The sequence below is a fragment of the Pagrus major genome, chromosome 1 (assembly GCF_040436345.1).
Source record: "Pagrus major chromosome 1, Pma_NU_1.0".
NCBI classification, from domain to species: Eukaryota; Metazoa; Chordata; class Actinopteri; order Spariformes; family Sparidae; genus Pagrus; species Pagrus major.
This window is the reverse complement of record NC_133215.1, coordinates 34,315,008-34,327,639: the sequence shown is the minus strand read 5'-3', so window position 1 is coordinate 34,327,639 and position 12,632 is coordinate 34,315,008. Positions and strand designations below refer to the sequence as shown.

Here is a 12,632-nt window from a genome sequence, read left to right as displayed (position 1 = left end):
AACACAATTGAGATAGCCGTAAGTCTCCGCTGCCCAGTCTTTCTTGCAACATAAAAAACAGACAGTTAAAAACGGGGACGTTTCCTGGGGCAGGCCACCAACGGGATTGTCCCCAGATAAGGGGGGCATCTGGTCACCACAACATATACTGTAACTAGCTCCTTTAAGGAACCACTACAAATACGTAAGACAACACAGGTAAACTTAGGCTACTGAAAGGTGTGACAGGTTAGCAGTGGAGTAATCATCTTGGTCTTGTTCTTCTCGTCCTGCATGCATTGTGTGACAGTTACGACTGGAAACTGCAATTGGAAAGGTTGAGAGCAGCGTTTGTGGGCTACTTGCAGTTGGGTGATAACTCTGCGGGTTCATCACTACGAGTGACCGCTTTCACATTCCATGTAGTCATTTCCCTTGTAAATGTAAACATATTGATTATTGCAGCTTTAAGCTAAGTGCAATGCTAACATCACAGGCAACAAGTTGCATTGTGTTATATAAATAAACTTGGGACCAACTGTGATGCCAGTCCACATATTCACATTCTGACCCTTGACTACTCACTCAGTCTTTATGTTAATTTGAACTACACATTCTTTCATGACTGCATCTGGTTGACAAAATGTGTCCACAGACAGACAGACAGACAGACAGACAGACAGACAGACAGACAGACAGACATATAAACACCTGGCAAAGTACTCAAAACTGCTTTTGTGACAGTTCCTGCTACAACAGATGTGTCCAGGAACACAAATGTAGGCCAGGGCCATAAAGTTGGGGTTACATGCCCCCACTTTCAACTCCTTTGCCTGAACCATACCTATCTTTGAACTCGGCCTTTATTTTGATCTGAACTACGCACCTGTTAAGTTTTGTGACTGTATCACGGACGGTTGTGACGCTATAGTGCTGACAAAAATATGTCAACAGACATATAGAAAGACATATAATCTCCTGGCAAAGTACTCAAAACTGCTACAATAGGTGTCTCCAGACTCACGCGGTGAAACAATACCAGCCGATGCTGTCGCAGCTGGTTAAAAATAAAATAGAGTTCACATCAGCCTTGTCACTATAGTAACTGAGGTATATGTGGAAACGGGGAGTCGTGATGAGCAGAACAGGTTGAAAACAGCAACTGAGTGAGGCTTTGTCACCCACATTTTACAGATAGGAAGTTGTGTCAGTTCACTGGTACATCTGAAATCACTCATCTAAAGTTTTGTGTGGGAGGTTATTTCAAGATGGAGGGTCTAAGAACAGACAGGGCTGTATGCTGTAAGGATGTAAAGCCCTTTAAAGCAAATATATGATTTGTGATTCTGGTCTATATAAACAAAATTGACTTGATCTTTGATTTAGTCATGAAGAAATGACCTCCATTACACACTAATATATGCTGTACAGTATGGGAACTTGTCAGTCCATCTCTTTGTATAAGTGTGTATGAGGTAACAGCATGCCCTTGTGGTGCCCTCGCAGTAGTATCATGTAGGGGAATGAACAGAGCCAGAGTCAGTTGGCTCTAATGAAAAAGTGATGATGTACAGCTCAGTCAGCCTGTTTAACTCCTCACTCCGGTCTCTGTCTAAATGGGCTGTGTCACAACTCAATGAAGCAAACCATGCCAGCCTATAAAACACTTTCCACAAACGCAATTTCTGTCCTGTCATAGGAGCTGTGAGATAATCAGGATGAAAAGCAACTGCACAACTTTGACCTCCAAGTGTTACAACTGCCACTCACAAGCATTCAAAGTGGATGGTTTACTCTCCCTCTCTCTCACTGTTAAAACGTACCTGAGGAAGACATCAAACTAACTCATTTTCCTGGTTGGATACATGTTTCAAAATTAGCTATATGCTATTCATAGAACCTATGTAACAAGGAGTTTGCAGGTATTAAAGATTCAATTGACTTTATTCAGGCAAGACTTTGTCAGGTATGGTGGGGTTCATCTCTAAAAAGATGGAGAAATGGCCTGGAACTAAACTGCTGTCTGCCCAGGAGGAATTACTCTACATCTTGTTCGGTGGTGCATTTGCATTTCCCATGTCTACCTCTGTCTTTGTCTGGCATTCATTGTATTCCCAGGGAGACACACACATTATCACACTACATGTCTTCTTCTGCTACATCTGTTTGTGTGTCAGGTTTTCTTGTCTCCTTGCATACACCCAGTGTGAACACAGAGCAGCTTGTACTTCCTAACATCATGTTTGTGCCAGTGGCTGCCACTGCACACTGTGTTCATATGGGTTTGGTGATGCAGCATCCCTGAGGATGACTCTGGTCTAAATGCTGTCCCAATATCTCCCTGTCACAGCTGACCAGCTGTGCTCAGTGGCATTTAAAGGATCATAGATTATCATACTGGCCCATACACGAATATGTCACTGAAGAGGGAACAAAATAGCAATTCAAAAGCTATAGCAACAAAATCATTGTTTTCATATCAGCTAGCTTGATAATATATACAACACTATTGCTGGCCAAAAATGAACCCTGTTTTTTATTCTTTATACTATTGCTATCACTTTTGATTGGCAGCCAAGTCATTCACTATAGAAGGTTTGAAGAGACACTGATCCATTGTTTCTCACTCCTCTTTATGACGATATTGGATATTATATTTTAGCAACAATTTGATGAAATGCCCTGATTTTTCATGTATGTATGTAGGTTATTCAATTACAAATTCATTTGTCCCAGATATTAAAATCAGGAAATGTAGATGGGCCAGCCCTTTTCAGCTGCCTATTAACATAAAATCTTTTAGAGCTGTTGGCAATGACAAATTTAAGCATATGCGAATGAATGTAATAAAAAATATCAATGTTAGTAAATAGTGACTCAAATATACATCAACGCATTTGTGTGTGGGAAATGCATGGACAAATCCTCTCACTTCAGAAGCTGAAACAAGAGTAGGTTTAGCAATTTTTCACTATTTTTGCAACTTATCAACTAATTGTTCTCTAAAATACACAATTGAATCCATATTACCCACCTCTAATGTGAGCTGCACTCTATCCAAGAATTAATTCATTTCTTTTTCTATTACAACAGCAGACACGATGACATTACAGACAAATGAAAGAGCTGCCTATAGTACAAATATTACACAGTATTTCAATAGCCTTTTGTGGTAATGTAAGAAATGAGATGAAGATTGCTCTGACAAAGTATGGAAAGTCATCACTGCAAAGCTGAGTCAGCAGAGCTCAGAGAAGGCCATTAATCCTGCTGGAAACAAATGAAAGTCTGTACTGAAGAAGTGAGTGTGTCTTTGAGACGTGAGTTGTAAGTGTGTGTGTGTGTGTGTGTGTGTATTGGGAGGAATATAAGCTGCATAAGTGACTGAGTGTATGCTTCATGTCCTCAGCTGAGCTTCGATCTGCAGATATATCTGTTCCATATCGAACCAATCACTGTGCACTGTCTGAACGCCAGTCTAATAAACTGGGATGCAGAGCAGCACAAGCACATCCCTGTCCTTTCATTACTGAACGGCTGTCAGTGACGTTGTCTGGCCCTCATCCCAATCAGCCATCATCTCCCGCTGATAACGCACTCTGGAAACCATCACCATGGGAACTGTTGCACATGTTATGTGTGGTTGTCAAGGAAACCTGGCTGAATAATGGTCCCTCTTCTCTCATGCATCGCCTTGCATCTCTTCGCCTGACTCACTTGTTCTACGCTGTATTACTGCGATGTGAAAATAGTCGTGTGCTCTAAACAGCGTGTTGGAGATAGAGAGAGAGGATGTAAAAAGGCAAACTTGTGTACTTATGGTGATTGTCCTGATGACAGCTCCTTTTTAAAGTGTGTGTGTGTGTGTGCTATCCATGATTGGAATACACATGTAACTCAGTCCAGAGGGTCCTGGAGAGTGCTTTACAGTGGTTATGTGAGAATAATAAGTTTGGCTGTACAAAGAAATTTCATTTTTTAACTTTTGATTCAAGTATTCGCATTGGATTTTGTTACCTTAGTATAAATGTACATTAGTTACCTTATTACATTCTCATATTGTGGCTAATGACTATCATTATTAACTGCACTGCATCTATGGTATGTTTCCAGTCTTGTACTCTTCATTGTGCACAAATCCATATGTTTTACTTCAAGGATCCAATTCCTTAACAGTTTTTTGACAGGCAACAAATCCATGAAGAAAACTTGGAAATAATTATATTATCCAGTCAATAAAGGAGGTCGGCATCTCACAGCTTGGACACGCTCACTTGTCAACAAGCATTTGCTTAATAAAAGCTTTCATATATAAAAGAACAACAGCCAAGAAGAGTCTAGCTGAGTGCTGGAAACCTTCTCATCTATCTACTGGAATATTGTGCAATAGATACTACTGGAACTTTGTTACACAACAAACAATGGACTATACAATTATGGACATCTTCAAAGCTCATTCTCAACCTTGAAACAGCAGCTGACAACATTTAATAAAACAACAATGTGGGAAAAAAAACTAATCCACACAAATGCATGAAGAGCAAAAATATGGTAATAATGGCAAGTGGAATCACATAGCCAACTATATATACTCTGCACACAAGAACTATTTAGGCTGACACACACTGTTATCTAGCCACCAATTTCTTTTTGACAAGCTGTCACTGGCTGCACATCAGATCACACCTAGTCTACACGCCCCAACCAGCGTCTTCCACCGAGCAGGCAGCAGGCCCGCCTCCTGCAGCCGGAGACGGGAGCTGTTCTTCAGCACCTGCACACAGCTCACAGGGGCATCAGCAACAGCAGCCCGATACATGACCCCACCACCAGTGAGTTCACTACTATACTACACACACCCTTAACCACACGCGTTCATAATGAAGTTTGTGGTGTGTTTGTGATTACTGACCTTTGTGAGAGTTTCGGAGTCTGTGAAACCCCTGCTGTTGTCCTCTCTGCAGCATCGATAGACCAGATACATTATTGCCCATGGCAAGGTGCTGACCGCGGCTTTGACGGAAGTCTGTTTATCCGACTGATGACTGCTGCCTGTCCCCTACTGAGACACCTTCCTCCTCCTCCTAATAAGATTGATACGCACTTTCCTCCTCAGTCGCAAACACGAGTGAGTGTTGATGTGTAGTGTAGTTGTGTTAATGAAGTCCTCCACTCATCACCGGACGACCACAGCGGAAGAGGCAGCCGGCAGCACACAGGTGTGTGCACTCACACTGACGCTGCTGAGTCCTGGATGGAGCTTTTGGCTTTTCATCAGCGGAATTTGACGAGCGAATAATCCTCTTCAGAGAGCTCATACTGTTCCCACACAACAGCTGACATCACTGTAATACTTGATTAAAAACACACTAACAAGTTCAACAGCATTTTTGACAGGCTACAGTAAGCTTTATTTAAAAATAAATTGTAGTTTATTCTCATATGTCCTTTCAATGTCACGCTTAAGAAAGTGATACTTGTGCAATAAAAAACAGACTGTAAAAATAATAATAGGCATGCATATAGGCCTAGCTATCATCTCACAGGTACAGAGGTAACTCCAGCTCAGTCAGGACCACCTGCACTCCTCTGAACGTGCAGTTTTTTGACAATGTCATACACACACGCCTGATGAGCGTTTCATCATGCTTCATGAATTGTGTAAAGCTGCCATCTAGTGTAAATCAACAATAAACAACACAACAAAAGAAGCCAATGACAGACCTCCGCTGTCTATCATAAACACAGCCAGTACAACTGATGAGGGTTATTCACTCTAATGGAAAAATCCAAGGAAGTGTAATTCCAGAAGAAATAAGTGTTTCTCGATTGTGTCCTGTTTATTAGTGACAGAACCTTGATGGAACTCTCAATTAAAATAATGAGGAGTGATTAAACAGAGCTGTGGCAGCGCCTTCTAATAAATCATTTGTCCTGTAACAATAGTGAAAGACACGTGTCCTTTTTAATTTTAATTGTCAACACATCTTCAGAAATACATCTTTAACATTCATACCTAGTTTATATTGAACAAGTGGGAATTTCCAGCATTGGATTAAGCTGTTTAATTAAGTTTTTCATGGTTGAAATTCAGTGGTGAAATGTAATAGATACATTTACTCAAGCACTGTACATGACTAGCTGTACAGTTACAGTTACTCTGCATTTACAAAATATATACACTGAAATATGTGATGCCCTGTTACCCAACATAATGTACAATGGTTAAAATAAGCTTCCTCTCAAACAGCTAGAAAGTTAAAAATTTGCTGACATGTTGATTCATCAGTGTTAATAACATAATAATACAATATGTAACTCAGCACATACCTCCACCAAGGCCCAACAGTACCCACTCATAGATACCAGCCACCTAAATCTACCTGATTCTTTTCATCAAGATCCATGGATTATTCCCTGAGAAATTAACAAAAATGTTGAAAACATCTTATCTTGCAATGTTAAAGACAATGAGAAAAAAAATCCTGGATCCATCCCTTTATCCAGCTCTGCACCAAAAGTTTAGTGGTCTATTCTCGGCTGAGACCCATCCTCCATCCAAGTTTCATGGAAATCTATTCAGTAGTGTTTGTGTAATCCTGCTGACAAACCAACCAACCAACCAACCAACCAACCAACCAACCAACCAACCAACCAACCAACCAACCAATCAATCAATCAATCAACCAACCAACCAACCAACCAACCAACCAACCAATCAACCAACAAACCAACCAACCAACCAACCAACCAACAAACGGACACGGGTGAAAACCTTACCTCCTTGGCTAAGGTAATAATATACCACAACAACGGACATTTTGCTGTATTACTGTTCTTAGGTACCATTTTTGGTTACTTGTACTTTCCTTTAGATAAAAAGAAGCCTTTTTTAATTAGAGCCTTACCTTATCACTTTTGTCATGTGTATGATTTGTTATCAGTTCCACCATAGAGATGTTTCTCCTCTAAAGCTCTCAAATAATTTTATTTAAATAACGCTTTGAGACCCAAAGAGGCGAAATTATCCATTATTTCAGAAAAACGTACAAAACATGAATACAAATTAGTGACATTTTTCTTCTTTCCTAATTATCTCATGACCCATCGGATCACTTGAGGGTTTGGAAGCACATGACTAAACTTACTGTACAGACTATCGAATAGTCGCCAACTATTTTGATGATCGATAATCAATTTGAATAATTTTTTAAGGAAAAAAGGTAAAAAATCTGGTGGTGGAGGTTTTTTTACATAGTTATTTTAGTATTTTTAACTCATCATGAGTCCAACTTACCTTAAAGGTCCAATTCGTAAGACAGATTGTTGAGTCCTTTACTATGTAGTGGCAGATCAACAACACAACTGCAAACTAAAATAAATATAAAAACAATACTAAATTATCGTCTTTTAAGCTGTGGGTGGAGATAATGTGCAGATGACACATCACTTGTCATTTGACTGCAATGAACCCTCCTATACATAGTAATTTCTGGTGCATATGATTTCCCTTTCTCCATGAGGATGGGAGCAGTCTCTAGAAACCTGTGATTTAGCTCATGCACAATTACCCTTTAAACATTCAGAACGTGACAGTTTGACTCCACTTTTAAATTCCCAGTAGGCAGAAACCTGGAGAAGACACTTGGGAACAAATTCTAGTTAATTATTCCCTATATTTCTTTGCGCTGCGTTTTTTGTCTCTTTTATTCATAGTGGACAGATATTTGGAAGACATTTTTTAACCATTTAAGTTGGAGAACCATGTCCCAACCACCAAGTGGCGGGCTCCCTCTTGACCACAATTCCAGTTGATTGTTATCTTTGCATCTCTTTGCCATTTTGAGATATAGAATTGTAATTCATATTGTGGAGGGAAGAGGAGATGCACAAATACGACTGAAATTACCAATCCAGGCCATCCACATCAGAAAAGTGACCTGTTAAAGCAGCTTATTATGACCCATCTTTATGTTTCTTGTTAGGGGGTGACCTCTAGTGGTTGTACTCATTATTATGACAGCAAAGTAAGACAAAGTGGTATAAAGAATGATAAGTCTGCATAGGGTAGAGGTTGGGAATGAAAGTTTGGGTCAAACAAGCACAGGACTTTCACCCAGGAGACTGCTTTACTTTACTTTACTTTACTTTACTTCACCTATAGCATTAGAATTCACATTGTCCTGCAGACGAGAAACAAGCAATTTATTCTGATAAACATTGCATTTCTCTATTTTTTGTTTTCTGTTCCCACAAGATGCAAGCTGTGTCGCTCTCTCAGTGTCCACTCTCTATAGCTTCCTCCTCCTCCTCCTCCTCATCCTCCTCTCTTTTCATTCAGGCTCCCTTCTGATGGACCACGGGCCCCTGGGAACATCTACCTCTCCTGCCTCCTGCTGCCTCACATATTGACGGATATGAATCGTCATACCCTGGGCTACGCTGGATCATTGCTCTCCTCTGTTTTATTATCTCCATATATCTGTACTTCTGTAAAATCTGATGCCTCTTTACTCTGATCTTCTCTGTTTTACTGCTAATTATCTTGTGTGTCCTGCCCTCTTCCAGATCACCATGGTGAAGAGGAGGTTGTGTGGCTCGGGCACCACTTGGCGATGCCTCTGCCTGCTCAGTTGTCTCCTGGATCCACACACTTTACATATATTATATAATTTGTATCAGATATTCTGTCAATGCAATTTATAAATTGTGATTTTGTTTGTTCTGTACATGCAGCATCTTCTGCATGTCTGTCTGTCCTGGGAGAGGGATCCCTCCTCTGTGGCTCTTCCTGAGGTTTCTTCCATCTTTTTTTTCCTCTGTTAAAAGGTTTTTTTTTCTCAATATGGCAAGTTTTCCTTCACTCGAATCGAGGGTCTAAGGACAGAGGGTGTTGTTCACTGTACAGATTTGTAATGCCCCCTGAGGCAATGTGATTGTGAATTTTGGGCTATATAAATAAAATTGATTTGATTTGATTTGCTTTTTTTTTATTTGCAGTGTGAAAGCGAAACCAGAGTTCATTAACATACAAGGTTATGTAACATGCATTACAAAATCTGATGTTATGTTACGATGCTATGTAGGAATGTCGGTACGTTCAGAACTGAAGTTACATGAGTAACTAAGTAGTTATTTTAAACCAAACTGCAATGTCTTCCTAAACCTAACCTAGTAGTTTTCTTGCCTAAACCCAACCAACTGTGACTGTCCAACAGTCATGTTATTATGGGACTCACTGACAAATGACCTATTCAGTAGTTTAGGTATGAGGATGCTGTTATGTCGAGTCTTTTGATTGGACCCAAATGCAGAGAGAGGGAGAGCGGAGGCAGTAGTAGAAGTGAAAACAGTTTATTAGACCTCGGAGGGTTCTTTGAGGGGAACACAGTGAACTGAGTCAGGCTGGTCGGCAGACAGGCAGGCAGGCAGGCAGGTGGGAACTCAGGAAGGTCTCACAGAGAAAAAAACACTAGGATGTCCGTGGAACGTAGAAAATAGTTGTAAAGGTTAACACTAAGGTTTAGCGGCCGTCAATAATAGTCACCGTAACTGGCGGAACAATCTGGCGCCGGAGTGGAGATGAGACCGGGGTTATATAGCAGAGGGTGATGAATCGGATGATCTGCAGGTGCGCCTCTCCGCTGCTTGCCGACACTGCTGCCACGCCCACCAGTCCAGACACATAGGCAAACAGGAGTAGGTGAGGAGAAAGGGAGGGGGAAGACAGCTTATCGGGAAACTCCCGGTAGAAGTCACTGAGCAGGGTTGTGTCCACAATAAAGGAACGGGAAACCCAGGAGCGCTCCTCCGGACCGTAGCCCTCCCAGTCCACCAGGTACTGGAAACCCCTGCGACGAACGTCCAAAAGGTGACGCACCGTGTAGACTGGATGTCCGTCCACGAGCCGGGGGGACGGAGGGGGCTTGGCCGGAGGGCTCAACGGGCTGGAAGACACAGGCTTGAGAAGCAATACATGAAAGGAGGGATGCACTTTGAGCGCCTCAGGGAGTCTGAGCCGGGCCACCGCAGGATTAATCATTTTTCACAATGTCAAAAGGACCAATGTACCTTGGCGCCAATTTCCGAGAGTCCGTCTGGAGAGGGAGATCCTTGGTGGAAAGCCACACCTTCTGACCCGGGACATATGCAGGAGCTGGCGAGCGATGCCTGTCCGCCAGGTGCTGGTTCTGCGCTGCGGAATGGAGGAGGGCAGCACGGGCCGTCTGCCAAATCCGACGGCACCTCTGCATATGGTCCCGGACGGATGGGACCGCCACATCGACCTCCTGCTCGGGGAATAAGGGGGGCTGGAAGCCATTAGCAGCCATGAAAGGCGACATACCTGTAGCGGCACTGACGAGGGTGTTGCGTACGTTCTCCACCCATGACAGATGGGCGGAGACACAGCGCAGCGCCGACTCCAAATCCTGGTTAGCCCGCTCCGTCTGCCCGTTGGACTGTGGGTGGTATCCTGAAGAAAGGCTGACTGAAGTCCCGATTGCCCGACAAAACGCCTTCCAGACCTGTGATATGAACTGTGGCCCTCTGTCGGATACAATGTCAACAGGAATCCCATGAAGCTTGAAGACGTGCAGGACGAGGAAGTTGGCGGTCTCCAGGGCGGATGGGAGTTTGGACAGGGGGACAAAATGCACGGCTTTAGAAAATCTGTCAATAATGGTGAGTATGACAGTTTTACCTTCGGAGGGCGGCAGTCCTGTCACGAAGTCCAGGGCGATGTGGGACCAGGGTCGATGGGGTACTGGCAGTGGTTGTAACAGGCCGGCGGGGGCGCGATGAGAAGCCTTTCCGCGGGCGCAGACCGAGCAGGTGGAGACGAACTCTCTGGCGTCTGCGTAGATCGTCGGCCACCAAAAACGCCACCTGATGAAGGACAGGGTCCTCTGAAAACCCGGATGGCAGGCTAGCTTCGAGGAATGGCCCCACTGGAGCACTTGAGACCTAGTGGAGTCTGGAACAAACACACGGTCGGGGGGACAGTCACTGGGGGGAGGATGAGAGCGCTGTGCCGCCAGGACCGAGCGCTCCATGTCCCACCTAGCTGCTGCCACCACACATCTGGGGGGGGGAATGGGCTCCTCGGAGGCTTCCTCCTTGGGAGAGAACTGGCGAGAGAGAGCGTCAGGTTTAGTGTTCCTGGACCCGGGGCGGTATGTGAGATAGTGGTCAAAACGCCCCAGGAACAAGCCCACCGGGCCTAGCGGGAGTTCAGACATCTGGCTGAGCGCAGATATGACAGATTCTTATGATCGGTCCATACCAGAAAAGGATGCGCAGAAAAGTGAGCTGAGTGAGAGGGGCAGCCACTCGGCTGTAATCGCGGATAAAAAGTCTATAAAAATTGGCGAACCCCAGGAAGTGTTGCAGGTGCTTACGGCTCTCCGGCACCGGCCAGCCAGTCACTGCCCGCACCATGGAGGGGTCTGCCCTCACTTGTCCACGCTTGATAATGAAACCAAGAAAATCCATCGATGTAGTATGAAAAACGCACTTCTTAGACTTGACGTATAGTCTGTTCTCCAGTAGACGCTGGAGCACTAACCGGACATGTTGAACGTGCTCCTCTTGGCTCTGGGAAAAACTGAGAATGTCATCCAAGTAAACGAACACGAACCGGTCCAACATGTCGCGGAGGATGCCATTGACCAGGTTCTGGAAAACAGCTGGCGCATTGGTGAGGCCGAAGGGCATGACCAGGTACTCAAAATGGCCTAGAGGTGTCTTAAAGGCAGTTTTCCATTCCCTCTCCCGAATCCGCACCAGGTGATATGCGTTCCCTAGGTCTAGTTTAGAGAAGACAGCGGCTCGATGGAGAGGTCCGAAAGCAGAGTCAATGAGGGGCAGAGGATACTTGTTCTTAATCGTAATATCATTTAACCCCCGATAGTCAATGCAGGGGCGGAGAGAGCCATCCTTCTTTGCCACGAAGAACCCCGCTCCTACTGGCGAGGAGGACGGGCAGATGAGTCCGGAGGCGAGGGAGTCGGTGATGTAAGCCTCCACAGCTCCTTGTTCTGGGCGAGTGATGTTATATAGCCGACTTGAAGGCAGAGTGGCACCAGGTAGCAGGCTGATAGCGCAGTCATACGGTCGGTGAGGAGGTAATGAGAGGGCTCTATCCTTGCTGAACACCTCGCTGAGGTCATGATAGGCGGGGGGAACTGAAGAGAGGTCACTGGGTGGTGAAACTGCAGGTGTCGGGGGGTCGCAGGAGGGGGTGGCAGAGAGCAGGCAATGGGAGTGACAGTGAACATTCCAATTCATGACTCGGGAGCTTGACCAGTCAATGTGTGGATTATGGCGTCTTAACCATGGAAGCCCCAGTACCAGGGGGGATTGAGGCGAAGAGAGAATGAACAGTTGAATAGTCTCTCGGTGATTGCCTGACAGGAGCAGGGTCAGAGGGATTGTTCGTTGGGTTACCTGCACCAAGAGCCTTCCGTCCAGAGTGAAGACATCCTTCAGGGATGAAAGGGTGAGTGTGGGTATATGGGCCTGGGCTACATGACTTGAGTCGACGAAACTGTCGTCTGCGCCTGAATCGATGAGTATTTGCAGGGGAAGAGACTGTTGAGGCCATGAGAGCGTCCCCTGAAGCTGGATACGAGAGGAGGCGGTGTTGGTGGTGA

The 12,632-nt window shown here is 44.3% G+C and overlaps 1 protein-coding gene across 1 annotated transcript in view; it reads right to left on the bottom strand.

The window, feature by feature from the left end:
- Positions 1-4,973, bottom strand: part of neurl1aa (neuralized E3 ubiquitin protein ligase 1Aa) — a 79,772-nt gene extending 74,799 nt beyond the window's left edge. The window contains exon 1 of the mRNA XM_073477687.1: positions 4,892-4,973. Coding sequence (XP_073333788.1) covers positions 4,892-4,973 — 82 coding nt within the window. The remainder of the gene's footprint in view (positions 1-4,891) is intronic.
- Positions 4,974-12,632: the final 7,659 nt, after the last annotated feature.